Source organism: Plecotus auritus, assembly GCF_963455305.1.
Source record: "Plecotus auritus genome assembly, chromosome: 10".
In the NCBI taxonomy this organism is placed as follows: Eukaryota; Metazoa; Chordata; class Mammalia; order Chiroptera; family Vespertilionidae; genus Plecotus; species Plecotus auritus.
In genome coordinates, this window is record NC_137785.1 from 24,210,300 (window position 1) to 24,237,602 (window position 27,303).

Below are 27,303 nucleotides of genomic sequence, written 5' to 3' on the forward strand. Positions count from 1 at the left end.
TAGGGAAATATCCCTGGAGGTGCAGGAGCCTTCTGGGGATCCCTCCCTCAGAAAGGGTCATTGCCAGGTGTGAGGAGCCTCATTACTGCCCACGGGCAGTGGCAAAGCTGTCGTGCAGTTTCAACTGTGCAACAGTGTGCATGCCGGTGGCCACTGGGGAGCAGCAGTGGCCTCAGCAGCATCCATGGGGTTTGCAACCAGAGCCATGCTCAGTCTTCCGCCCCCTCCCGCAGTGACCGTGTGCAGCCCGGAGGAGGAGAGGAAGGGGGACAAGATCTACCTGTACACACACCTGAAGCAGCAGCCCATCTGGTAAGGCTCCCCTCGCACCTGGGTCACACCAGAAATGAAGGTCACTCACGCACATAAGATAGCCAAATAAACAGATGAACAATAGCAGGGTTGGTGAGGGTGCGGAGAAATTGGAGCCCTCATATACTGCTGGCGAGATTGTCAACGGGGGCAGCCACTTTAGAAAATAGTCTGGTAGTTCCCCAGAAGGTTAAACATAGTTACCCATGACCAGCAATTTTACTCCAGAAATGTACTCAAAAGAATTGAAAACGGGTATTCAAGCAAAATCTTGTGCATGTATCTTCACAATAGTGTTCTTCCTAAGAGCCTAATGGTGGAAACAATCTGTCTGTCCATCCCTACGGACATTAGCTGTATGGATACACAGAGTGACATATCCATACATGGATGTCACCCAGCCATGTAAAGGAACGAGGCACTGGTACCTGCTGGAGCATGGGCGACCCTGGAACTGATTTTACTAAGTGAAAGGGGCCAGACCGAAAGACCAGCTGGTGTGATGTATTTATATAAGATGTCAGGACAGGCACAGCCCTGGGGACAGAGTAGATTAGTGGTTGCCAGGGGTTGCGGGCATTGGGGAATGAGGGGTGACTGCTGATGGGTATGGGGTGATGAGAATATTTTGGAAATAGATAGTGGTGATGATTGCACCACTCTATGAATATACCAAAACCACTTAAGTATTGCATGCTTAAAAGAGTGAATTTATGGTATGTGAGTTATATCCCAATAAAGACACTTCATATACATAAAGGTGCGGATGAAGTGAGAGGCCAGTGGTCAGGGGAAATCTTGCCCTCCGTCTTGCTCTGTGTGGATGAGCACTTGTGCTGCTAATCCCTCTGCAGCCTCTCCATCCCTGTATTTATTTGCTCACAGCAGGCAATGCAGCAGCACCTGGAACCCCAGGGTAGCAGGCATGCCCTCCCTCAGAGATCACAGTGTAGCTGTGGGAGAACTAGGCCACAACAAAGCCAGGGCCCAGCCGAGGGCAGGGCTGGAGCTGTCCAGAAACTTCCCTGGGGAGGTCCCATCTGAGTTGGGCCACTTTCAAGGGGAATCAGGGAGAAGTGGAAGCTGACCAGCCCGTCACAGCCCCTGGGCCTTGACTTGGGGGCTGTCTCATCACCTGCAATAGTGGAACAGCCCTGAAGGGCCAGGTGGTGAATATTTTAGGCTTTGCAGGCGACCACTCAACTTTGCTGTTAGATAATATGTAAGTGAGTGGGTGGGGCTATGTTCCTATAAACATTGATTGACACAGGCAGCAGCTGGATTTGGCCCACCCACCAAATCCATGATTGGCTGACCCCTGATCTTCTTTAAGAGGAATGCTTCTTACTGTGTGTCCCTATAAACATGTTTGCCCTCTGCACGTAGCCTGTCCCTGCCAGGTTCTGTTTATGTTACTAGCACCTGTTCTAGAAAAGCAGGTCTCTTTGAACCCCCTGCGTTCTCTTGGGAGCCTCAGTGGGAGATGGAGAAGTGGGAAAGGCTCCTGCCCCTAGTGGCTTCAGCTTTGACCTGAGGAATCCAGGGTTACCCAGCTCTGCCTCCTTCCTGCCTGCACTTCACCCAGGCACTCATGATGCTTGGCCGGGAGCCCCAGGGAGGCACCTGATTTAGGATTAAGGCTCAGTTGTCTTCCCATCTCAGCCCTGCCTCCCTGAGACTTGTCCATCATCTGGATGTGTCTGGAAACGGCTTCCTCCCCCCTCAGGTGGGCGGGAGCTGCCTTTCCCTCACCTCTGGGAGAGAAGTGACGTGTGTCTCTGTTTCCTAGGCACACACTGAGGTTCTGGAATGCGGCCTTTTTCGATGCTGTGCATTGTGAGAGGAGAAAGCGGTCCCCCACGACCAGGTAGGAGCAACCTGTGGGCTGGCGCTCTGGGGAAGAGGACCCGGCAGCACTTTTTCCCTGTTTCTGAGGAGGAGAGCAGAAGAACGGCTGAGTCCACGGGTCTCTCTCCTTCAGCCCTGGGCCTTTGCCTGCAGGCTGCCTGAGGCCCAGGCGCAGAACTCCAGGCGTGGGTGGGGTACTTGCATGAGCTCTCCCTGTCCTGGGACTGGCATGACTCAGCCTGACTCCCCTAAGAAATGCAGACTCCCCCTAAATGGACCCCTCAGGACCCCTCGGGCTCACTCTGCCTGTTCTCTGTAAGAAGTCGGAATCCTGAGCATGAACCACTGCTGCAGGATCCTGGGGTGCAGGGCTGGCCGCCACCCCCAGACTCTGCTTGAACATCTGGAGAAATGCAGTTGCTGCTTTCAACTTGCTCCTCTGGTTTGCAGCCCTTCCCAGCTTCCCTGAGGGTGGTCTCGCCACTTCCGAAGACCCCTTGGGTGAACCATCTCACCAAGCACGTGGCACGTGGTGGCATTGAGGGGTTGGCACTCAGTTCTCTCTCTGGTAACAGTGAGCTAAGGTTGCCATGGGCTGGGGCTCAGTTCTCTCTCTGGTCACAGTGAGCTAAGGTTTCCCCCCACTGCGCACAGCGCTGGGCAGGACAGGGGCAGCAGCGGCCCAGTCCTGGGTGCCCTTGTTGGCCTCCCTGGTGGGGACTTTGGAAGCCTCTGAACCTCTCTCATTAACAAAATGAATCCCCTCCCCCCTAACCCCAGGGAGAACCCTTAACCTTGGTCCCTGGCAGGAGAGAGGGCAGATCCTGCCGTTTGAGTCTTCATCCCACTAGCATGTGGGGGAATTGCAGGTGAAACCTGTTTGGGTGGCAGCTGAACCCTAATGGGAGCGAGGTGGCCTGCCTCTGCCCCCAGCAGTCTGCTGTGGCTACGTTTCCGGGGGAGGCAGAGGGAGCACGCGGGGGTTGGGGGAGGACGCTGACACTTCCCAAGGACTCTAGAGAGAACTCTACACTCGCCAGGGAACTGAACGGAAGGAAATGCTTAGATGCTTGTAGGTGAATGGGGTTTCTTGTTGCTTAGCTCTCAAATCCCTAGGAAGCAGATTTATCTCAAATACGCTGCCTCTCTCTGTCCTTCTCTGCTTCTGCCTGTAATAACCCTCCTTCTTCCGCTTGTTCTCTTTTTCCATCCACATATCTTGCATGACTTTGACATGTTCCTCTGTTGACCTGTTTCTGCTGCCGCTCCAGAGGGGATGCTGGAGAGGAGGAGAAGAAGAGGTGTGTGTCCACGTGACTTTGTTCATGTTACAGTGCTGGGTCCCCTCAGGGCCACCTCAGGGTGGGCGGGGGTGGCCGGAGCCCAGACACAGGTGCCACTCAGCACTGGCTGCCAGCAGTGAGGGTGTCCCTGGGGGCCAGGCTGGTGACGGGTGAGAGCTCTCCAAGGACAGAGCACCCCAAAATAGGAAACAAACAAGGCACCCAGACCTCCCAGAAGGTCCAGTGGGAGTTCAGAGAGGAGAGAACAGTGAAGTCCAGAAAGTCAGCTCCGACTTCAAGCAAATCAAGCTTTCCACCGGCCACTCTGGCCCCTTCCAGGCTGACCTCACAGCCGCACCCGTACCTTCAATGTGTCACACTGGAATCCTGGCTCTGAAGCCCTGGGCAGGTGCAGGGGACACTCAGTCACACACTCGGGTGTGCAGGGGTCTGCCAGACCCTCACCGCCGTAACAGGGTGGGAGTCACAGGACAGGGACAGCTGCTGTCTCTCCCAGCCTAACGGAGCTGGTGTGTATGAGGGGTCCCCGAGAGAAAGGCCTAGCAGGGGTTGTTTCCTGCTAGCCCACAATGGGGTCTGACTCTAGCTGAACTTTCTATTTGTTGGACATCCTTTGTAATATAGGGGCCTGCCTCTTCAAAGTATCGTTTCTGATACAAAGATTTAAACCCCCCCATGAATATTTCCCAAAACATGCTTCCTTTAATCAGTAATATAGTGTTGGTGCTTACTGTTTTATGAGAAATCTTGTTTTTTTATGCAGCCTTCCTATGGCTCTAAAAGGGGCATTTAGGCATAACCAGTGTCTCCTTTAGGAGAAAGCCCCTGAGCTCGCACAGCCTCTCTGGGTGAGGTGGTGAACCAGCTTCCTGGAGCAGGCTCCTTAGCCTCAGTCAGGCCAAGAGGGTGGGGGCATGTGGCCTCCGGCCATTCAGTGTCCAGCCCGGGAGCAGGCCAGCCTCTGGGCCTTACAGGCCTTCTCACTGGAGCAGATGTGGTCTGACCGCACACATCTCAGACCTGCCCCCCCCCCCCCCCACACACACCCAAACGTGCCCTAGGCCGTACCTGGAAGAGGGGCAGGTGTTGCTTCTAGATTGGGGGCAGGAGGGTCAGCTCCGACTCCAGGGCAACTTGATGCCTCCGTGTTATTTCTCCTCATTGTAAACTGCTGCAGTGCCATTAGTGACCTCTCTGTTCTGGGTGAAAACATCTCCTGTGACGGCTCCCCATTCTACAGGCTGTTGGTCACTGCAGTTCCCACTGCTGCAGTCTAGATGCATGTTCCACCCCCTGGGAGCTTTAGAACTCGACTGGGTCTGGGTGGTGGACAGTTTAAAGGAATTGATTTGGTTGTAGGCATCACCTTCTACCTCTTGCTTCAGAGGTCAGATTAAAGGTCCCAGTTCTACTCCTAGTCACAGCAAACAGAATCCCCTCTGCTCCTGGGCCCAGAGGGGTGGAGTCAGGGCTGCTGCGCCCCTGGGATTGGGCCTGTGCAGCCTGCAGCCTGCACACCTGCCCCAGCAGGCCTGGGGGCAGGGTGGGATCTGGGTGCCTGGACAGCTCTAAGGGGACCTCTGGGGAGAGAGGGCGGGGTTAGTGCAGCACCTGGGAGCAGGTTCTGGCTGTCTGCCTGGGTGCCCTGTCGGAGGCAGAGGAGACGGGCGCTGCACATGTCCTCGCCTCCCTCATGCCCATGTCCTGGGCCTCCCGCTGAGCGGCAGCGGCACCTGCGGAGTCCCAGGCCGGGAGGGGCGGGTGAAGTGTTGATGTTCTTGGTGTTTCTCTTCCTCTGGCTTCTCCATTATCCCAACCCTCGTCCCTCATACTGCCTCCTCTCTCCCTTTTCTCTGATCTTTCTCTTAATCTTGTTTTAGTCAGACTCATCATCCAGAGTTTAATTTTTAGGGGGAAATAGGCTAAAATGAGCTTCTCACCATCTGCACCTCCTGCAAGTAGCACACTTCCGATGCAGGGGACATGGGGGCAGAGTAGCGCAGGGGTGGGGTGGTCTCCTGTCCACTGGGGACAGGGCAGGGAGAGACAGTGGGGACAGATTTCAGGCAGGGACAGCATGAATCACTCAGAACACCATCCCTCCCCGCATCCTTTTCTCGCTTTGTGTTAGAGGCTTTATGCCATCTTCATGGTGGGCACAGGTCACCGTTCACTGGGGCCTGCGGGGAGGACCCGAGTCTGGTCCACGCACCCAGGAGGGTGTGGACAGGCAGCGCTGGCTGTGAGGAAGCCACAGGGAGAGAGTGACCGCAGCACCCAGGCTGCCTGACCAGGCAGTGAGGGCGGCGGGCCCTCCAGCCCCCCTGCTGCCTGGGCCTCAGGCATAGCCGCCCACAGCAGGCCATCCCCTCCCTGCAGGCCAGAGCCACCAAAGCTGGAGAGGCCAGAGAGCCTCTTCGCAGGGTCTGGACGTCCACTCCGCACGGGACGCCACAGGGTCCTTTCCTCCACATGTCTCTCTGTACGTCAAATGGGCCGTGACCTCCCATCCTCAAACCAAAGAGCAGGGCATGGGGGTGGCATTCTTAGCTCCTGGAGAATGTCCTAGGCAACCACCAAGCACACGTCCCCTCCCGTCGGTAGGAAGTGTCTGAGCTTTGGGCCCTCCTCATCTTAGGAAGGGTGACATTAGTAAGTGGGGGGGGGGGGGGCCCTCAGGCAGTGTGGGAACGCTGGCGGGCTTCCTGTGTGGGGAGGCCCTGCGTGGGTACAGCTGACACCTTAGGACAGAGCAGGGCGGGGAGTGGCTGGGTGCAGTGGTGCTCTGAACGCCCTCCTGTCCCCTGTGCTTGCAGGGAGAAGTGGTGCCACATGACGCAGGAGGAGCGCGACGACAGCCTGCGGTTCAACGAAAACATCACCTTCGGGCAGCTGGGGTAAGGACATGGGCCGTGACACCAGGTCACCCACAGAAAGAGAAGCAGGGCAGAGGCGCTGACGCTGACGCCCACACTGGGTGGGGACGCTCCCACCCACGGTGTCCACTCGGTGACAGGGTCAGCACAGCGAGAAGGCTCAGACAACTCGGCAGCGTGTGACTCATTACATTCGGCCTGGATTCCAGCTCCTACCACCCGCCTCCTATCTCCACACCTGAGGCGGCACTGCCACAGGGAGCCTTTGGCCGGCTGACAGGACCGATTTATTTTTACTTCTGTCTGACAGTCGCAGGCAGGCGGCAGGCTGGGCCTCCAGAAAGAAGGGCAGGTCCCGGTTCCCTCTCCCCAGGGGGGCAGGAGGGTGCTAGCTCATGGTGTTTTTCCCTCCAGCACGTTCACTCACAACATGCTGGCCTTCGGGCTGAACAAGAAGCTGTGCAATGACTTTCTGAAGAAGCAGGCTGTGATCGGCAACCTGGACGAAGGTGAGTCGCGGCCAGAGGCAGGGCTGCCATTCCAGGGACCGTGCTCTGCAGACCAGGCTCCCCACCTGCTGAAAGCATGGCCCCATTTTAGTGAGAAGTGGGGTGCTAAGTCCGCTGGGTCGCCCCTCCTCTGTCTCTGTCGACTTAAATGCACAAGACACTGCTCGCGCTGTTTGGAAGCCCATTTCAGCCCGGCGGGGCTGCCAGGGGCGGGGCTGCCAGGGGCGGGGCTGCCAGGGGCCGTGTTTAAGGTCAGGGACAAGGGTAAGGATGGAACTGGGTGCTCCGACTCTGAACTTGAAAATGGCCACACTCACCACCAGTTGCCCCTCCTCCTAAATGGCCACCACATGGCCTCCTTGGTTTCTTAAACCAGCTGCAGTGAGCGGGCAGCTGGGGAAGGTGGAGGGGATTTTGAAGTTTATCTAGAGTTTCTGCTTCTGTAACAGAAGGGGATCCATTGCTGATGTCAGCTCCCCTGGCATAGGACTGTGCCCACCTTCATGCATCACCCCACCTGCTACAAACAGCATTTCTTCCAGGCCTCCAAGCCTTCCACTTCAATGCATATTTGGATTGGCCAATGTGTGTTTTTTTAAAAAAACAAAAACAAAAAAAAAACAAAAAAAAAAACTTCATCCTCCTCCAAATTGAAGGCGTTACAAAAGAATGGCCTCAAGAAGGGGAGAGTGTTAGAGGCATCCCTAGATTATCTCAGATGTTGTCACCAGCCCACCACACCAGCAAAGGGCAAGAACGCCATTCCTCTCCCACCACCTGGCTCCCATGACAGTTAGCCTGCCCGCACCGTGCCTCCCACAGGCTTCTGGGAGGGCCCGAGGGACCACACTCTGCATTATCGTTCCCATGGTGCCAAGGAGCCCCTTTCCAGGTGCACATCCACGCCTGGCCCGCAGCGAGCTGGTGGCGAGGGCTGTGTCGCCTCAGCAGCCTGCACTCACCGTCCCTGATGCGGTCCCGACTTGTCATTGCCTCGGCGAGAAGAGTAGGACCCGCAGGGCCTCCCCGTGGTCTGCCCAGGCCACCATTTCTTCCACAAAATAGCATTGTCCTCTCTTCCAGAGCAATACAAGCTGCTGAGCGACCACATCGAGCAGATGGCCGCCGAGTAGGCCACGGGGTCGCCCAGGGCACTCCTCAGGACCGAGGGGGCACCGCTCTCCTGGGCCAGCGACTGGCTGTCACCCACCTGATGACCCTGCATGACACTGGCAGCACCCAGCGCCGCCCCACGCTGCCCCAGAACTAGCGGTTAGAAGACCCCGGCTGCCCGCCTCCCCACCCCCTCGCCTGTGTCTACTCCCCCGCTCACGTGCCAAAGTGTCCCTGGACTGTGTGACTAAAACGAGGTGACGTCACCCTCCCAAGTGCCAGGCCTGTGGCGTGGAATTGAAGGAAGAGGAAGGAGGCCAGGACCAGGGTGGGCACAGGGCCGTGTCTGCCCGCAGCCCCTGCAGGACAGGGGGGTGCGTGGGAATGTACACAGGGCAGCCCTGAGCCGGCCACGACTGACACGGCAGCTGGGAGACGGCCTGGGGCTCTGCTTCAGGCTCGGGCAGGGCAGACGCCCAGTCGGCTCCTGCTGCGCAGCGCCTGTGGCGGGTGGGGCCTCTCGGTGTTGGTCCACGCCGGTGCTGGCTTCTTCCTGGCTCCTCCCGCCGTGTCACAGGAACAAGAGTCACAGGAACCTCGAAGACGTTCTAATTTAGGGCAGGAGAGAGGCCAGCGCAGAGGGCCTGGCCACAGTCGGTGTGGAGCACCCGGAGAGGTCACCGCAGCACTCAGCCCAGGGCTGAGGAGTCTGCGTGGCCGTCGAACTGTACCTGGTCAGCTGGCAGCGCCCTCTCGCTCGCTGGGAGTAGCCTCAGCCGTCCGTCCCAGGAAACAGCGCAGGAAAGAGGTTTTTTCAGTGGCTGCAAGACAGCCGCCCTTTCTGAAAGCAAACAGTGCTGCTCTTTATTTCAAAGGGAAAGGTCTGTGTCGGCGTTACACAGCTGGGCACAGGCAGCTCCTGGTGGTGGTGGTGTGAGGCCCGCTAAGCGGAGGACTCCGGGGTGTTGGGCCCTCCACCCCTGGCAGCCTCGGGGAGGCGCTTTTCCCTGCTGCAGCCTGGGCCCCATTGAGCTCTTCCTTGCAAGCCCTGCAGGCAACCCCTCTCCCATCCGGTGCCTGGGAAGCAGGACTCCTCCCTGAGTGTGTACCAGGCACAGCACACCAGCCAAACGTGCAGAATTCAGCCTGCAAGCGTCTGGCATGCTGGCTCCTCCAGTGGGAATTTCTCAGCCTCGTTCCCTGTGCCGCCCGCCCATCACTCATGGGCACTGACCTTCAGATGGGCTCATGGGGCTGTCTGTTCTCCATCCTGTTTTCCCTACTACCTCCTCCAGCTCGAAACCACAGCACATTACTGTCTCCTCTTGAGCACAGCGGATACATGCCTGGTGGTCACTTATCCAGCCAGTGCTCAAACGGGCACTGATGAAATGCCTCCCTGGAAGGTTCCAGAGAAGAGCAGGTGTTGGCAGAGCCATTGAACGCACGTCTGGATAATCAGGAGAGGCGCCGTGAAACGTGTGGTCAGAGTGTGTGGTGTAAGTGTCATCAGCCGAAAGAGCTTATGTGTGTGTGTGTGTGTGTGTGTGTGTGTGTGTGTGTGTGTGTGAGATGTCAGCCTCTCTGGCCATGTGACTAAGCAAGCACAGCGGTGCTGCTGGTTTGCCTGCCGTGTGTCTTAAGGTTGTGCAGGCTGGCATGTCCCTCTCCCAGCCCCATTTCTGGGCCCCAGTGATGACAGTGTCTCTAGGAGTGCATTTCGGAGGAATAACAAAATGGATGGCTGTGTGGACCCCCCTCCTCCAGTGCCTCCTTCAGGTAATGCATCCCCCTCAACCATCCAGCTCTGAGCCCTGGATGCACTGCTGTGCCCCCTCCGCACCCCTCTGTAAGAGCAGGGCCTCCCCGTGGTCTGTCCGAGCCCTGCAGGGCTGCGGGAGGCCCCTCAGCTTGCCCGTGTTGCTTTAGCAGTCATTTCCTAGCAGTTAGCTGAGGTGCATTAAGACTTCAAGACACCCCAAGCGCTTATCCCTGTGCTCCAAGGTGTTTGTGTGGGAAGCGTTGGTTAGCGCTGATTTCCGGAGGAAGAAGGGTGCATTCGGAGACTTTCCCGGGGAGCTGCGGGGTGGGGCGGGAGCACACGGCCTTCGGGAGGAAATGCAGCTTTGGACTCTATGGGCTTTTCCAAACACTTTAATTCCCAGATGATCTGGAGACATTTTTTAATCAATAGGCCCCTGGAGATGGCAGTTGAAGGTGGAAGGAAGGGTTGCTTTGTTTCCCCCTCTCACTCCTGTTCTCACAGATCCACCTCCTCGCAGGGGGTAAGTCTGGCCCCAGAGGTGCTGCCTGTCATGCTCAGCCCCTCCAGGGAGCGCTGGCTGAGACCCTGGGCCCGCCTTGGTGTGGCCCGGTGAGGGGGATGGGAGGCTGCTCTGTCTCCCTTGGCAGCTGCCTTTGGCTGAGCATTTCACCTCAGACTGCCTCCTGCAGGAGCGGCTTCTTAGAAAGCTGGCAGCTTGCCTCAGTGGTATTTCCTCTCCTCTCTGTGATGTCGTCTCCTCCCTCCAGGGCCTGGCAGGCAGAGGAGAAGGGCCTTGGGAGCGAGCAGACACAGGACGCGCTCTCGAGGCCCCAGCCGAGGAGCTGGCTCACCCAGTGGCACACAGGACGCTTTGGTCATAGAGCTCTGAGCCCTTCCTGTAAACTCGCGAGCCTTCGCCTCGGAGCAGGAAGCTTCAGATGGAGCCCAAGGAGAGAGGTTCCGGTCCCAGCAGGTGCCGTTTCCCAGGCCGGAGCTCCGTAGGCCTGCCATTCGCAGTGCAGCCCAGCTTTTCTGCTGGCTGCCCGCGGGCTGAGTCATAGTGAGCCAAGAGACATGTAAAGCTTGCAAGTGAGACGTGCCCTGCTTGGAAAACAGTGAGGTTGAAATGCAGCCTTGTATGTTTTTAAGCTTTGTTATAATTTTTGCAATACTGGTGGGTGTTTAAGAGGGACCACGTTAGTATTCGGATTGTGTGTGTGTGTGTGTGTGTGTGTGTGTGTGTGTGTGTAACCAAAGGGAGGAGAGCCAAGTTCTGATATTGTAAGTACTTTGTACAGTGAGATGGGTAGCCTGATCTTCCTATGGCCAACGGAAAGAAAAGTGGGCCAAGAGGCTCTTACATTACAAAAGGACTGGGAAAGGAGTCCCCTTCCTAGTTCCGCACCCAATGAAGGCCTGGGTGTTCAGGTTAACCCCACGAGCTCTGGGGATGCCGGGCAGAGGCCAGGGCGGGAGCCAGGTACCCCCCGTGGATCCTGCTCTCACCTCTCCATGCCCAGGGAGACCGCGGGATTCATGTGGCTTCAGGGCAGCAGCTGGAGGTTCGCTCGTTCACGGACTATTTTATGTGGTTAATTTACCACCCGGCCTCCTGATGTGAGAAGCACAGCATTCAGTCTGCACAGGAGTTGGCCATGGGCTTTGTCTGGCCCGGGTGTTCGTGACGGGAAGTTAGGGCCACAAGCTGCAAGCCTGGCCCTCCTGGGCATTACTGTGCTCTAACCTTTGGCTTTTTAATTAGGGAGTAGCCAGGTAGACCCATGGTTAGATCAGCTTGATTGCCAAATTACCCAAAACTTAAGACAGCTATGCAGCAGGGGGCTGAGTCCTTAGCCCAGAACTGAGGGAGCTTGGGAATCAGGGAAAGGGCAGGAGGGCTCGAGGCTCATCCCCAACCTCAGGCAACGGGTGCAGCAAGTCCCGCCCACCACACCCAGCAGGTCCAAAGGTTTCCTTAAACCAGCGGTTGCCAACCTATCGGACCTCATGGACCACCAGTGGTTCGCGGACCACCGGTTGGCGACCGCTGGTGTAGGGCTAATCTCTCACCTTCCTCAACCGTAGATGAATCTGCTCCAAGGGTTATTCTTGCCCCTCCCACACCTTCCCAGCCTTTGGTTCTCCTGAACCATTGCTCTCACAACTCAGCCGGCTCACCCCGCTTTTCTGCAAACCATTTATTCCTTTTCGTGATTCTCGGGGATGTTTTACTTGAACGGCTTTCCGCCAAGCTTCCTGGTGAAGGGAAGTTGTGTGACTAGAAGTACCTCTAATGGACTGGTGTGCGGTGTTCAGGCCCCAGGCAGGGCAGGACTTACTTAGCCACACGGGCCATGTGTCCGCACGTCCTTACCCCTGTGTGGCCGGGAGGAGGAGCATGTTGGTTCTCCAGAGAACAGATGGAGGATCATTTCCAGGCTGTTCACACCCAGCGAATACAGCCAGTGCTGACACCAAGGCAGGCTCTCGGGGGCCTCCCTTGGGCTGGGTGTCACTTGCCCTTTCTGGGCCTCTGTGTCATACTCCTCAGGAGGGATGGAAGGAGCACCTGGGGGCCAGCCTTTGTTCCCTGGGGAACCAACCTGGTGTAGCCTGTGTCCCCAAGTCAGCCAGCTGGTGAGTGGAAACCCAGGATTCAGGTGGGGCAGCGCTCCCAGTGCCGGTTCTTGGTTGCTGTGGGAAACGCATCGTTTTCAGGAGCGAGCCGGGATGGTCTGCGCCTGCCCTTCCTGTCACTTACACACACAGCTCTCTCGGGGCGTCTGCCACAGGGGAGCCCGATCCTGGCTTGACCTGCAGACTCCAGGCGTTGACAAGGCCAGTCAGACCTGAGCCCCATAGCCTGGAGCTCCTCGGAGCTGCCCCTGACTGGGGTTTGCACTTTAACCATAAAGAGGACTCCTGCTAGTAAATCCCCTTGGCCCTGGGGGTCAGTCCTAGGATGGGGGGCTGTGCCTGTCTCCCCTTGGCCCTGGGCCATGTGCTCGTGAAAGGAGAATGGGACGTGGGATGTGCATGGCCTTCCACATGAGGCCTGATGGGTGGGGTCCTGTCCTGGAGACAGTAAGGCTTAAGTTCCCCGGCCCATGAGGTCACTTCCCAGGGACACCTTAAAGACAAGCCAAACATTTGAACACTAGAAAATGCCAGGATTTCAAACAACAGACATGATCCCCTGAGCACCTGTAAGTGGGTTAGAACATCGGCCGCCTTTGTGGTACGCTTGGCTTCCATTGGGGCTTCAGGTGGGGTTTACACACGCGCGTTCCCCGTTTTCTCTTTCACCCAGTTTGTCTCAGACCTAAGCTTGCGTCTGGACATCACCTTTAGAAGCTAAAGGTGGCGTTCGGGGTGCAGGTCTTTTATGTGTTGCAGTTATACAATGTGTCCCACTGGGTGATGCTCTGCAAACTGTGTTTTAGGTTGAGAGAGTTTCATGGTTGAGGATCTCAGAACTGTGCTGAAATCAAGCACTGCTTCTTGCTGGGAGAAAAAAGAATGTCTGTATATTGCACCTCGGATTGTCAGAAGGTGGAAACTGAAATAAATTATCATTGAAGAAAAAGTCAGGCTGTCCAGTTGCTTGTTTCACATATCGCTGAGAAATTGCAATCCCAGTGATAGCAGAGGCTTTTCAAAAGATAACTTTTTTTTTCTGGAGTCAAATAGATGTTGTCACCAGCATCTCCTCTTGCTGATGAGAAAATCATGTACCCACCCCTTCCTTGACCTGCATCGCCCCTCCACTTCCCTGGACTTCTGTGATGTGTCCCCAGTCCCAAGGTCATCCCTGCACACCATGTTCATGTGTTATGGGATGAATCAACTTACATGTTGACGTCCTAACTCCCAGGGCCTCTGAAAGTGGAAATAGACTCTTACTTGTAATTGGTTAGGATGGGGTCATACTGGATAGGGCAGCGGGGCTGGCGTCCTTATAAAAAGAGGGAATGTGGACTCCAGCACACACACAGGGTTTAAACACTCGGGTCCCCGGGTCATAGTGGGAAATGAGAGTCAGCACGAGTCAGGTGGGGATGCACCCATTGTTTATTGAACACCCATTATGCAGCAGGCACCATGCTGGCCACATTGAACCCCAGAGCCACCTGGGAGGCGAGTGATATTGTCCCTGTTGTACAGACGAGAAATCTGAAATTCAGATGACACATGATTTGCCAGGGATACACAGCAGAGTCCCCCCAGACATCCAGGGTCAGCCCCTAGTTCTCTGACTTGGAAGTTCTTGTCCCACTGATGGAGTCCCCACCCCAGCCCCTGGGGTCCTCCTCCAGGTCCGCCTCCGCGAAGTCGTCCTCGCTCGCCTCCTCTTCTTTTCTCTGGCCACGCGGGGTGCTCTGGGCGCTCTAAATAATAACCATCATCATCATCACAGCAATATCCATAATAACTGCACATCGGTGGCAATAATGACCGCCACAAGTACTGAGCATTTTCTAAATGCTTTGCGTAGATTTGTTCACCTAACGTTCACCACAGCCTTACGAAGGGGGGACTGTTACTAGCCTCACTTCGCAGGTGAGGAATCTAAGGCACAGAGAGGTTAAGGAATTCCCAAGGTCACTCAGCTTGGGAGCAGTGGGTTTGGATCCAGTCGGCCTGCCTGGGGCCATACTTCCTCCGCTGCCTTGGGGGAGAATGATTCAGAAAGTCAAGAGACACCCCCTGTCCCCTCCACACACTGTGGGGCGAGCTTTCCCCTCGCCCCCACCCGCTGGGTGACTGAACCTACCCTATTGGCAGGAGGCTGCTTCCAGTCTGTACTTATGCTGCTCCGTTAATACCTAGAGGACCATCCTGAGCCCTGGCTTCTCAAGTGCACATTTCTGCAGGGTGCCTCTAGGGGGCGCGCGGGACACATGGCGTCAGCACCGCTGGGCTCCGTGCTTCATTGAATCCTTTTCCAGGAAGCCCAGGTCAGACTGGCTGGCAGCGCCTCCTTCTCAGCGTCCCCTTTCAAACCCATGTTCTCAGATGACCTCCCCTCGAGTCACTTCGCTTTGTCAAAGGTTTGACAGTCCCACCCCACCCCCCCTGCTCACCTGGCAGGGGCGAGACCACGGAACAGCTGCGGAGGGAGCGGTGTCCCTGCGGGGCCGCGCGTCCTTATGCCCATAAACTCCGCGCATCTTGGCTCTAAAATCCTGCCACGTAGAGACTCAGGTGGGTTAGATCCAATAGGAAAACAGAGATGGGGGTGAGAGTAGGACGATGGTGGGACACAGCTAACCCCCCGCCCCCGGAGCCCCCACCCGCACCGACCTCTCGGGGAACCTCCTGTTCAGTATCCTATGCGACCTACAATAGCCCCTGCAGTGGGCGTTCTCATCCTGTTTTATAGATGGGGAAGCTGAGGCCCAGAGGCTAGGTACGCGTCCAGATTCGCACAGGAAAATTAGAGATCACTCTCCCCCTACAGGCATATCAGAGGGATGAGTGAGGAGAGCCCGACCGATGTGCTTCTGACCTCATATGGTGGTTTTAGAGCCTCTCTACACATTCTTTGACATGTCTCCCACTAGGAGCTGGAATGCAACCCTCCTCCCCTTGAATGTGGCCTGAGTGACTCGCTTCTAAGAACAGAATGCAGGAGAAGTGACACTAAGTTACTTCTAAGGTTCGGTCACCAAAGGTGATAGTTTCCTCCTGGCTCTGTCCCGGGATAAACACTGGCGCCTGGACCAGCCGCCGTGCTGTGAGGAGGCCCACGCCACCCGGAGAGGCCACCCCCAGGTCTTCGGGCTCCAGGGCCCTGAGCTCAGAAGGGACCCGCTGTCGCCGTCTGGAAACTCTTAATAATTGTTGGACAGTATGGCCCACGTTTTCATTTTGCACTGAGCTCTGCAAATCCCATGGCCTGTCCTGTACCCAGATGGCAGCCATCAACTGCCAGACGTGAGCGAGCCAGCCTTGGACAGGCACCCAGCCCAGCTACGCCTGATTGATAACTGACCACAGGCCCAAGTGAGGGCCACCCAGCGGCGCTCACCAACCCCAGAACCACCAAGGGACCAGGACAAGTGACTGCTGTTTACACCACGGGCGTGGCCGTCGTGTCATAGGTCACAGAGAATGCTCGATTTTCATCAGCTCAGACGGGGTAACAAGCACCTCGTGAACATCCCAACAACAGTGCGCATCGGCCTGGAGAGGCTTTGTCATTATTGATTCATTTGCTTGTTTTTAAACTGGTACCCAGGGGCAGAGGTTTACAACAGTTCATCAGAATGAGTCTTTCAAATGATAAAAATTACAAAATGTTGCCAACAAAAACCGCTTCTATCCAGACAGAACCCAAATCGAATTCAGCCCAGGCCACCAGCCAGGCCCGGGGCACCTGGGACCCACCTGCAGATCCCCCTCCAGGTCGTAGTTCTCCAGCGTCTGGAAGGCGCTGGAATAAACCTCCACCGCTTTGGCGTGGAAGACCATCTCAATGGTCACGAAGTCCAAAAAAATTTTCTGTGGGGAGGGAAGTGCGAATCACATAAGCAACACTGTCAAAAGGAGAGTCCGGGGTCACCTCGCATGTGGACAAACTGGGGGGCGAGGAGGCATTAGTTGTCTTTATGGGGATAGGTCCTCGGTCAATGTTAGTTTTAATTTATTCGAACAGATAATGCATTCCCATTCAAAAGCTGCCTTGCACATAGCTTATTCCAGAAATGTAGAGGCCTCCTTTTGCAGAGAGGACTTTCTGAGGGGCGTCCTTTCCTCAGCTCTGTCACCCTGGGCTCCTTCGCCCGGCCTTTGCAGGTTGATGGCTACAGACCTTCAGCCTCTGCCACCCACGGGCTGTGAGTGGGTCTTCCGGGAGAGGGAGGGGTGTTGCTGGCAGACATGGCTCAGCCCAGAGGCTCCACAACCTGAGTTACCACATTAAAATGTAATTAGATATTGGCTTCTCTTGATCAAATGATCAGCTTGTCTCAATAAGCTCTTTTAGAGTTCCCACTGCCTGTTTGGCCCCAGTGGAGGCTCCTACTGTGTGCAGTGCCTAGTACAAGTTCCTACTGCGTGCCAGGCTCCTTTGTGTGTCAGGCCCCAGCAGAGGCTCCTTTGTGCTTGGGGCCTACTACAAACTCCTACTGTGTGTAGGGCCCTCGCAGGGCACAGGCTAGGTGTCAGAAAAGGAGCCTGAAGTTTAGAAACACACCACTTCAGGTAACATGGGAAGCACCTGGGAGAGGCAGGCCAGAGGAAGCCCGCAAGGCAGCCTGGGAGAAGAATGCGCAGAGTGTCCCAAGGCTGGTGGAAATACCTGCCTCCTCCCCTCCTGCCCCTGGCAGGCAGGCTGGTGATAGCAGCTGAGAATCAAGAGGCGGGTCACAGCCTCATCCTGCCTGGGCCGAGGGAATGCCATCCCCTCCAGCCTCAGTTTATGTCTCTGCACCGTAGGGACAGGGCAGTCCTGTTCGCAGAGCCCCACGAGAATTCAATTAGCTCTCAGTCTGCTCCTGGCATCAGCACCAGCCCCATCCGGGAGCTTGTTCAGAAATGCCAGTTCTCCGCCGCCCCCAGCCCCATGGAGTGGAACCCAGGACAGGCCTGCTGCTCTGCAGTTTCAGGAGCCCGCCGGGTGACTTCTGACGCATGCTCAGGTATGGGAACCCCTGTATGAAATGTTCCTGACATTCTTTTAGGGGGGCTGGAGAGGAAATCTGATCATTTTATTAGAAGTGTGACCTAAAACCAATAGGGTGGTAATCATTATTTCAAGTTCTGGGTTTTTATCTCTTAAAATTTGGAGGGCTTTTGTGGAATGGCTTGGTTAAGTGTCCCTTACCACCTTGACCCCGGAAGTTTAAAGGATGCGCACTTGAAACTGCAACTTGTGGTGGCCCCTGACCGTGGAGGGAGGCTGAGAATCTCGTGCTCTCGCTGGCGCCTTACAGAGCCCTGTTTTCAGGCCGCAAACATCAGGTGCTTAATAATGGCCAGCCTGTGGGTTAAGTCCTGCCTGCAACGTACATGCTTGAGCACTAATTACCACTGTTGGCTCACGTGTGCATTTGTTTATTTACTCATTTCCCAAACACTTGCTGTGTACTACCCAGGACCCAGCAGGTGACAAGCCAGGCAGGGGTCTGCCCTGGGGACATGTGGTGCGGGAGGCAGGCATGGAGCCGCGAGTTCTCCACCACACTCTCCCCTCCCGGGTGAATGGCATGCGGCATGGCGGGGCCTGTGGCATGGGAAGGATGTCAATCCCATGAGGACAGACAGGGCCCTGCTTTTCTGGCTGCGGCGTGACCAGCCTCAGGCATAGCACTGGCACATAGTAGGTGTGTATTAAACGTTTGTTAGATTAAGGAGTAAACTAAAGATATAATTAATCTGTCCCTGGGCTAACTGCCCCCAGAGGGAGCAGAGCAGAGTGTATTAAGAACGAGGCTGGAGCCCTAACTGGTTTGGCTCTGTGGATAGAGTGTCGGCCTACGGAGTGAAGGGTCCCAGGTTTGATTCTGGTCAAGGGCATGTACCTTGGTTGCGGGCACATCCCCAGTGGGGGGTGTGCAGGAGGCAGCTGATCGGTGTTTCTCTCTCATCGGTGTTTCTGACTCTCTATCCCTCTCCCTTCCTCTCTGTAAAAAAATCAATAAAATATATTAAAAAAAAAAAAAAAGAAAAAGAACGAGGCTGGAACCTGGCCAGCGTGGTTCAGTGGTTACACCGACTAGGGGGTTACGTTCGATTCCTGGTCAGGGCACATGCCCGGGTTTCGGGCTCAATCTCCAGTAGGGGGAGTGTAGGAGGCAGCTGATCCATGATTCTCTCTTACCAGTGATGTTTCTCTCTCTCTCCCTCTTCCTTCCTTTCAGAAATCAATAAAAATAAAAAAGAAAGAATGGCGCTGGACTGGTCTGGGAGTCCAGGCAATTTTCCCTGAGAGTCCAAGGCCTTCCTGGCAGAGGGCAGAGCCTGTGCAAAGGACCTGTGGGTGCTTTTGGAATGGAATGTCTATGATGAAGCTTGGGGGTGGGGCTGGGGCTTCTGCAGCCTTGGGGAGGACCTAGGCCTTTATCCTTGGAACAAGGGGAGTCACAGGAGGGAGTTGAACCTGGGGGTGACAGATTGGGGCTGCCTTTGGTGAGATCCTTGAGGCTGCAGTTTGGAAAATGGACTAGAGGGGGGTCAAGTGGATGCAGGGGCCTGTGTGATCAGCTTGTCCTTCAGACCCCGATGCCCTGATGCCCTGTGGTAAGAGCTGGGCTCTGGGTCCACGGTTCTGGGCTGCATAGGGTGGCATCCGGGCGGAGGAGGAAGGCATTTAGAACTTCATGGAGAAAAGGAGGAAGTCAGGGCAAGTCCTGTGGGTCCTTGTGTGGAAAGAAAGGGAGCTGGGGGTGACACACTCTACCACGTTCTCCTGGTGGGGAGCTGGGCCTGGGTGTTGAGGGGCAGGGCTGCCGAATGTTGGCTACTGAGCAGGCCAGCTGGGAGGGACAGCTGCCCAGAGCAGCCGGCCTCCTGCCCCGAGGCCAGGATTAGGCTGGGATTAACTGTGCCGGGAGCTGAGTGGGCACTAGCTAACACACACTCACACATGCGCACACTCTCTAGGTACACACACACACACACACACACACACACACACGGCACGAACAAGGCAGCCCTCAGTACTTCCAACACAGGCAGACCACCCACCTGCAGGTCCTTCAGCTTCTGCGTCTGGAAGGCGTCGACCGTCTCCTCCAGCTGGTGGGTAGTGCGGCTGGCGTCCGCCGAGGCCTTCTGCACACTGGTCTCTGCCTGCCCGAGACAGACAGTGTCAGGGGTGCTTCCACCTGGATCATCCTCACCCTGCTGGTAGGCCGGCTCTCCCGGCTCAGGGGGTCCCTAGACAATTTGGTCATCGAAGAAATGGCCGAGTAGGACCATGGCTAAAGGGGGCAGGCGCTGCTTAGATTCACTTGCTACCTGTGTGACATCATGCAAGTCACTTAACCTCTCAGAGTCTCAATTCCCTTGCCTGTGAACAGGGGACAGGGATAAGACCTACTTCCCAGGGTTGTTGTAAGAATGAGGCAGTGGGCACCTGCTGAGCTATTATTATCACAGGTGCTCCACATTGAGAATAATTAATTCCTGCATGTGGAACACCCTCAAGTTAATCAACTAATTCCTTGGTTCCTTTGATCGACCTCTGTATGACCCCACTTCACACCGGCACAGCCTGGATTTTAGAGCGCCCTCAACTGAGTTCAGGTTGCCCCGTTCGTTCCCTTGTGACCTTGGGGAAGACACCTTTCTTAGCCCGGGTTTCCTCATCTAGAAGTGCCTACGCGTGTGAGTGTTAAATAGGTGACCTGAGGAGGGGGTGATTGCTGACCGGCTGCTCGGTGTCAGTGGTGGAGAGACCCCAGGGCTCCTGGCCCCAGGCTCCCCCCACACCTGACTTTCCTATCCTGAGCTCAGCACACACCTGCCCAGGGAAGAGCTCACCTCGCCGTTTTGTGAGGTCTTTCATTACCTGCATGCGATCTACCTTCCCCAGACAGCCAGCCTTGTGACCCTCACCTGGGACTGAGAGAGATGTTAAGGAGACAGGTTAACCAGCAGCCCCCACCAGAGGGCGCCCGTGACAAACGGTAATCCTGGCCCCGGGGCTCCCAGGCCCTGGGCTGGACGCCAGGGGAGGATACGATCATTTGCCTATCTGAAGGTGACTTCTGCCTCAGTTTCTCCAACTTTTCCAGTTGTTTGATCTCGTTATTCCGTATATGTTTGCATTTCTTGATCTCGGCCTAAAGGAAGAAGGAGGGCTGTTTCCTGGGGCTGGGGCTCAGCCAGCCCCGCACACTGCGCACCCCACAGGGCAGTGCCCTCACTCACCCGTGTCTGCTTTATCTGAGGCCCATAGAGTTTCAGGGGGGTGACCACCTTGGTCTCCAGCCTCTCAACCTGGGGGAGCACAGACACGCAGAGAATCAGAATGGATGGAGCCAGGGGGATGCCTGGAGACTAGCCACCTCCAGCCCGCACGTGTAGGGTCGTCACACACACAGAGCTGCAGGTGGGGCCTGCAGGGGGCAGGGGAGCACGGGGCGCCCTCCCTCACCCTACGGCTGCGATCACCAGCCTGGGTTCAGGGTTCTGCTTCTCTAGGGCTTGGACAATGCATTTCATCTCGCTGCGCCTCATTTCCGTGCCTGTAAAATGGGTATAATGACTGTACCCACCAGGGATGGGTACAGGAATGGGACCTGTCGCTATTTTACTTCTCCAGACTGCCTTAGGATCTCATTTGGGATGCAGAGCTGACCCTAAGAACACAGCAGGGTCGGCGAGGGGGAAGCCTCACACCCGAGTCCAGCCTGATACTAGACACTTCAATCAACAGCATCAGTGATGGTGATAATCACAATCAAAGCTAACCCGGTGCCAGCATTGCTCAGAATCAGGAAGTGGCACCTAGAGTAGGCCTCGGGATGCCCCCAGGGGTTCCTGAGAACCTGGATTGCCAGCGTCACCCCAGAGATTCCGCCTCAGCAGGTCCAGGGGTGGCCTGGGATCTGCATTCCTAACACGTTTCCAGGGAGGCTGGTGCCTTGAGGACGGGCTCCCTGCACGCCTGGCTCCCCCATGGCCAGGGGAGCTGCACTCTCCAAGGCCCCTTCCGTCTCCTTCACTGAGGCTTCTGACCTCGTGAGGATAAACACAAATCGAAAAAACGATTTCCACAGCCAACAGGGAAAGGGACTTTCCTTCCCTTTCCTGGAAGCACTCCTTTAGAAAACGTGCCATTGTGAACCCCTTCTCTGTCCCTGTGAGATGCACCTAAACCTTTGTCAAAGCTAAAGAGGCCTCTTGTGGGTTTTATGACCCAGAGCGCAGTCTTGTCTTTGAAACGGAGACATCCAGGAAGGCAGCGAGCGTCTCCCAAGTTTCACCCACTGCAAGCGGTGACCTCCTGCTTGTCATACAAACGTGAGACTTCCCTTTTCCTTTGGGTAAAGACCATCAGCTGGCACAGGTGCCACCCAGTCCCCAGGTGAAATCAGGAAACCCTGTGTACAAAGGTGCTGAGCCCCTCGCCTAGGACCAGTTCTCCCTCCCGGAGAACCTGACCGCGTGCCTGGGAGGGCTCCGCTGCCCGGCTGCGCGGGGCTGAGGCTTGGTCTGTCTTCCCATCACTAATCCGATCCCCTGCGCCTTGCAGGCCTGGTGAAATGCTCATTTAGTAGAAAAGCTGTTTTGTTCTTTTCTACAATCACAGGAGTTTTGGGGGTTGGTAGGAGATTTTTATTTTTAATTATTTTCTTAATATGCTGCAGTCTCCTGTCCCTTCTCCAGGCTCTCTGGGCCCCGGAATGCGCCTCCCGCCTGGGACGCAGGAGCCCATAGCGGCAGGACTCAGGACCGGCCGCCTGGGCCTTCTGGCCTTGTCCACCGCTCATCCAGCCCCCAAAGCCTCCTGTTCTTAGTCCTATAAACGGAGGTGTGGCCCCCCACACCCAGGGAGGAGATGTCCCTGGTTGTGGCCCCTGCAGGGTTGCCCCCACCCTCTGACCCCACCCTGGCTCTGGCCGTGGGGCCTCTGCAGCCCGCTCACCTGGGCCTGCCTCCCCCGGGCCTGCCCCCACCCCGGGCCTGCCCCCACCCCGGCCTGCCCCCACCCCGGCCTGCCCCCACCCCGGGCCTGCCTCCCCTGGGCCTGCCCCCACCCCGGGCCTGCCCCCACCCCGGGCCTGCCCCCACCCCGGGCCTGCCTCCCCCGGGCCTGCCCCCACCCCGGGCCTGCCTCACCTGGGCCTGCCTCACCTGGGCCTGCCTCCCCCGGGCCTGCCTCCCCCGGGCCTACCTCACCTGGGCCTGCCGGTAGTCCTGCACTTTGGCCAACTCCTCGGCGAAGTTCCTCATGGTGGCCCGCATCTCGGGGTTCTCCGTGTTGGCGAAGTCGATGAGCTGCCTGACCAGCCGGTCGGCCTGGTCCCGCAGCCTGGCTGTCTTCCTGGTGTAGGCGGCCAGCAGCGAGCAGAACCGGCCGAAGTACGTCTCAGCGTTGGTCACTGCGCTCTCCATCGCCCTCACCTGGCTGTCCCTGAGGAGGTGGGGGCCGGAGGGGGCGTCTGGGCAGTGACACAGGCTCTCCCACCATCCCCTTCTTCCCAGGTGGCCAGCGGCTGGGCAGGCGTCTGTCCCTGGGACAGCACTCAAGGTTAGGTGTCAGCCCATCGAGGGGGAGTCGCGCTGGGTCACAGAGCGGGCCAGTGGCCAGGCGGGAGCGCCAACTGGGGTTCGGCTCCAAGCGCCTCCCCTGCCACCCTTCAGAGGGCTTTTGTCCCCTGGCAGAGCTGCTCTTTATTTCCTGGCCGCCTCGGTCTCCTCCTTCCGACATGTCCTCTTTTCTATCTTATCCCCAAGTTGTTGAAATTCTCCTTCTCTGAACCTTGAAGCTTTATGTTTAAATGGATGAACTTTCTGGGCGACCAGTTTTAGGTTCACAGAAACACTGTGAGGTCCCGGAACCCTGTGCCTGAGCACACACACATCCCATTAGTACATCCCACATCACTGGGGGACATTCGTTACAAAAGATGAGCCCATAGTGATGCATTGTTACCTAAAAGCCATAGTTTACATTAGGGCACATGGATCACGTGCTGTTTGTACATCCTGTGGGTTTCGACAAATGCCCGCTGCCCATATCCACTGTCACAGTGTCACAGAGCAGTTTCCCTGCCCTGAAAAGCCGCTCCATCCACTCATCCTCCCCTCCCAGCCCTGCTGAATTTAGTCTCCCCTAAACACCCTGGCACTCACCTCCTGCCCGGGCCGCTCCCCAACTCCGAGTCCCTGTCCCCAGGACCCTGCTGCCTCTCTCCAGTTGACTAAAGTCCCCTGTGCAACCATCCAATCACATCCCTGAAGCTGGAAACAGTGAGGAGGGCCTTTGTCCTCCTTCTAACAAACCCTGACTCATGCACCACTTCAGTTTGCAAAACACTCCATATGCATCACTCATAAGCAAGGCACTAATACTATCAGCGTTTTTAATGAACGAGTAAACTGAGGCCCGGAGCGGTGAAGCATCTTGCTCAACGTCACACAGCTGCCCGCAGTTTCAGCTCCTGCGGGTGGAGTCCTTGCCTCCCAGCAGAATCACCTGAGGCACAAGTTAAGCATGCAGTGCCCCAGGCCCCCAGCCCTGACCTGTGAACCAGAATCCCTGTGAGGGAGGCCCAGGGAGCTGCATTTTTTTAAAAAGCACATCGGGTGATTCAGAGACACCCTCGGGTTTGGGGCCCTCCGAGGAAGCAGGCGTGGAAACAATGGGTTAAGGGACAGGCGAGTTGTAAGAAAGCAGTGATAGAATCAGGCTGAGAGTGGGGGGTCGCGACCTTTCCACAGAAGGGGCAAGCCCTGGCGGGCTTTACGGCATGAGGAGGGCTTTTCTAGGTGGAGGTGAGCGAGGAAAGTTGGGGGTGGGCCCTGTGAATTGGCTTCCTCAGAGCTGTGGGCAGTAATGCTGGAGAAGTGGACAGAGACAATATTCTGGATGCTTTCTTTTGACCTTGAGGAGAGGCGGGTGTAGAAGAAAGCTCACTCTCATCACTCCCCACCTCCCTGACTCCATCCCCATCGAGCAATCCCAGCTGCACCATCTGTCTGCATGCATGGGGTCCTGAAAACCCAGCCTCCCCCTCCCACCTCCCAGCCAGGGCCAGCACCAGTACAGAGCCACTTACCTGAAGAGAACAATGTTCATTGTGACCAGAGGCCCCAGCTGTCCCAGGCTTGCGGAATAAGCACGGCGCCCCAGGGGTCCTGCAGGCCCGTGAGAAGCAGGGCAGGGCTGGGCGCAGCTGCGAGGTCCTGGCTCAGGGGACGCTGCCACCTGGTTGCTGGGCAACGGGGCCACTCGCAGCTGCCCTGGGAGGAGACTCGGCTGGTTGCCTGACAACCCCTCCCCAGGCCAGCCGCTCCCAGTGGGTTAGGAGGGCCTGCCCAGCCCTGCATCGGTCAGAGGAGTCCCAGAGAGGCCCCCTCTCTCCCCTTGCAGGTGGAGGTTCTTGTGGAACAGGGCAGTGTCCTGGGTCCCCCGGAGGTGGACTCAGCCTTGGGCCCAGCTGTGTTTGTGGGTCCTGTGTGCGGAGGCCCCCTTCCTTCCAGGAGGCCACAGGCCTTCCCCGGGGGCCTGGGAAAGGCAGGCAGGTCCTAGGAGGCCTGGTTACTCAGGACGGCGTATGGGAAAGCACAGAGGAGGTCGGGGAGTCTCCAGGCCTGTGGCAGAATGGAGGGGACAGGGCACCCGCCCAAAGGAGCATCTTAATTGTATCATCATTTTATTGTTTTCCCCCTTATTTATTATAAAAACTATCTGTTCCTTATTAGAAAAGAAAGAAAGTAGAGATAACACAAAAAGGAGAAAATATAACAGCACATATAAAATTGTACTAATTAAATAGTTTTACTAATTGTAATATTTGTACATGTCCGTGTATCTACATTTTACCTCAAAGAAAGGCATAAGAAACTAGTAACCCTCCTCCCTGCTTCCCTCCTTCCTCTGACCTCCCTGTCTCTCTTTCTCTAACTTAATTACTGACTCATGCAGGTGATTCTCACCATCTATCTACATAAAAGCCGAAGCGACCGTTCGACTGTTCGACAGGTAGCTATGATGTGCACTGACCACCAAGGGGCAGACGCTCAACGCACAGGCATGGAAACATGGAACAGACCGATGAATCTCAGAGGGAAAGGGGGAGGGGGAGGGCGGGAAGAGATGAACCAAAGATCTTATATGCATACTAGAGGCCCGGATGGATATAAGGATGCATATGCATGAGGTGGGGTCTCTCGGTCTGGCCTGTGGGGATTGGGTTGAAACCAGCAGTCTGGCATCCCCCAAGGGGTCCCGGATTGCGAGAGGGCGCAGGCCAGGCCGAGGGACCCCACCGGTGCATGAATCCGTGCACCGGGCCTCTAGTAATAACAATAATGACTAACGTCTTCAGGCCAGCCCTGGGACAGCTGCGCTTAGAGCCCTGCTGGCTGTTTACTCATTCCATCCTCACACACTCAGGAGCCACAGTGAGCTCCTTTTCTTAGCAAAGCAGGAGTCGGAAATCAGCAGGAAAGCATACTTTTCTGTGACGGTATCTGGTAGACATGGTCACACCTACAGTCGGCTGACTTTAAGTAAAGGAGATGACCCTCTAATGGGGGTGAGCCTCGTCCCATCACTGGACAACCACAAGAGCAAAACCAGGGTTCCCTGGGGAGGAAGAACTTCTGCCTCCAGACTGCCCTGCTGGCTCTTGCCTGGCTCCAGCCCACTCTGTGGGCTTCACACCTGCCAGCCCCCACTATCACTTGAGCCAGCTCCTTAAGGTAAACACCCCCGTGTAGCTGATGGGCTGTTTCTCTGGAGACTCCAAAACTTTTAGGACAAGGAGAAGCTGCCAAGCCTTTCAGGTTTCTGCCCCTCAAGGAGGGTGGGGTCTGAGTTCTAGGCAGTGGCCACCAGAGGGCAGCAGAGACCTTCTCATGGGGATTCCATGCGGGGACAGCAAAGTGGGCTGGGTGAGCCCCCAGAAAACACCAAGGGAAGCACATCAGAGAAAAAAATCTGCCTTCACACACCATGGGAGAAAGAGCAGCAGGTCAGAGAGAAAGGGCGATGGTTTAATTCACATCTTAGAAACGTTAAGAAACTTGAACAAAAGAAAACCACCTTCTAGTAGGGCTCCGTGGGGACATCTTGTGGTCAGAGAGAGAAAAGCTACGAGATGGGGAGGGGATGCAGAAGCTGGGGGTGGCCTTCACTGCCCGTGGCTGCAGGGGTGTGGAGGTGTGTGTCCTTGAGAAAAATAGCATGGACCCCCTTGTAACCCCCCCCACACACACACACATTTAGAGTGCATGGCTTTCTCTCTTTCCTATAAATGTATTTTTGCTGAACCACAGAAAGGGTTACAGACATCTTGACCCTTAGCCCCAAACCCAGTGTACACTGCAGAGGAGCAAGGACATTGTCCTGAAAACCCTCGTGTGACCACCACACCCAGGAAACTTCAAGATGCAGCGCTGGCACCCAACACCCCTCTCTCCACACGCGCATTTTCCCAGTTGCCCCATTAATGTCACGGATCGGGACACACTGCAATTCCTGCCTGAGCCTGTTCAGACTCCTTGGATCGGAGCCTCGCTCTTTCTCCCCCCTCTCCCCCCACCCCGGGTATTGACTTTTCTTTCTTTCTATTTTGTAACTTTTTATCTTCAGTTTGCACAGAAATAATACAAGAACTCCTTCACCCACATTCCCCGATTATTTTTTTATTGTTTTTTTAAAATATTTTTTTAATTGATTTCAGAGAGGAAGGGAGAGGGAGAGAAAGACAAAAACATCAATGATGAGAGAGAATCATTGATCGGCTGCCTTCTGCACACCCCTTACTAGGGGTTGAGCCCGCAACCTGGGCATGTGCCCTTGACCGGAATCAAACCCGGGACCCTTCAGTCCCCAGGCCGAGGCTTTATCCACTGAGCCAAACCGGGTAGGGCTCAATTGTTAACATTTTATT

General features: G+C 56.2%; 2 protein-coding genes across 4 annotated transcripts in view; one reads left to right on the forward strand and one right to left on the reverse strand.

Moving 5' to 3' along the window:
* Positions 1 to 13,305, forward strand: part of KIAA0513 — a 55,795-nt gene extending 42,490 nt beyond the window's left edge. For 2 of the 3 annotated variants that reach the window (XM_080645622.1, XM_080645623.1), the window contains exons 8-13: positions 234 to 312; positions 2,102 to 2,179; positions 3,432 to 3,461; positions 6,281 to 6,361; positions 6,755 to 6,849; positions 7,933 to 13,305. In XM_080645622.1, the coding sequence (XP_080501748.1) occupies positions 234 to 312; positions 2,102 to 2,179; positions 3,432 to 3,461; positions 6,281 to 6,361; positions 6,755 to 6,849; positions 7,933 to 7,982 (413 nt within the window). In that variant the 3' untranslated portion in view covers positions 7,983 to 13,305. The remainder of the gene's footprint in view (positions 1 to 233; positions 313 to 2,101; positions 2,180 to 3,431; positions 3,462 to 6,280; positions 6,362 to 6,754; positions 6,850 to 7,932) is intronic. The other variant, XM_080645621.1, reaches the window with a different exon arrangement.
* Positions 13,306 to 13,971: 666 nt separating this feature from the next.
* CIBAR2 (CBY1 interacting BAR domain containing 2) lies at positions 13,972 to 24,482 on the reverse strand (the record flags this gene model as incomplete). Its single annotated transcript, XM_080645190.1, has 8 exons — positions 13,972 to 14,115; positions 14,812 to 14,913; positions 16,118 to 16,231; positions 19,418 to 19,522; positions 20,416 to 20,517; positions 20,606 to 20,674; positions 22,580 to 22,814; positions 24,463 to 24,482. The coding sequence occupies 8 exons, from the start codon at positions 24,480 to 24,482 to the stop codon at positions 13,972 to 13,974; spliced, it is 891 nt and encodes a 296-aa protein (XP_080501316.1).
* Positions 24,483 to 27,303: the final 2,821 nt, after the last annotated feature.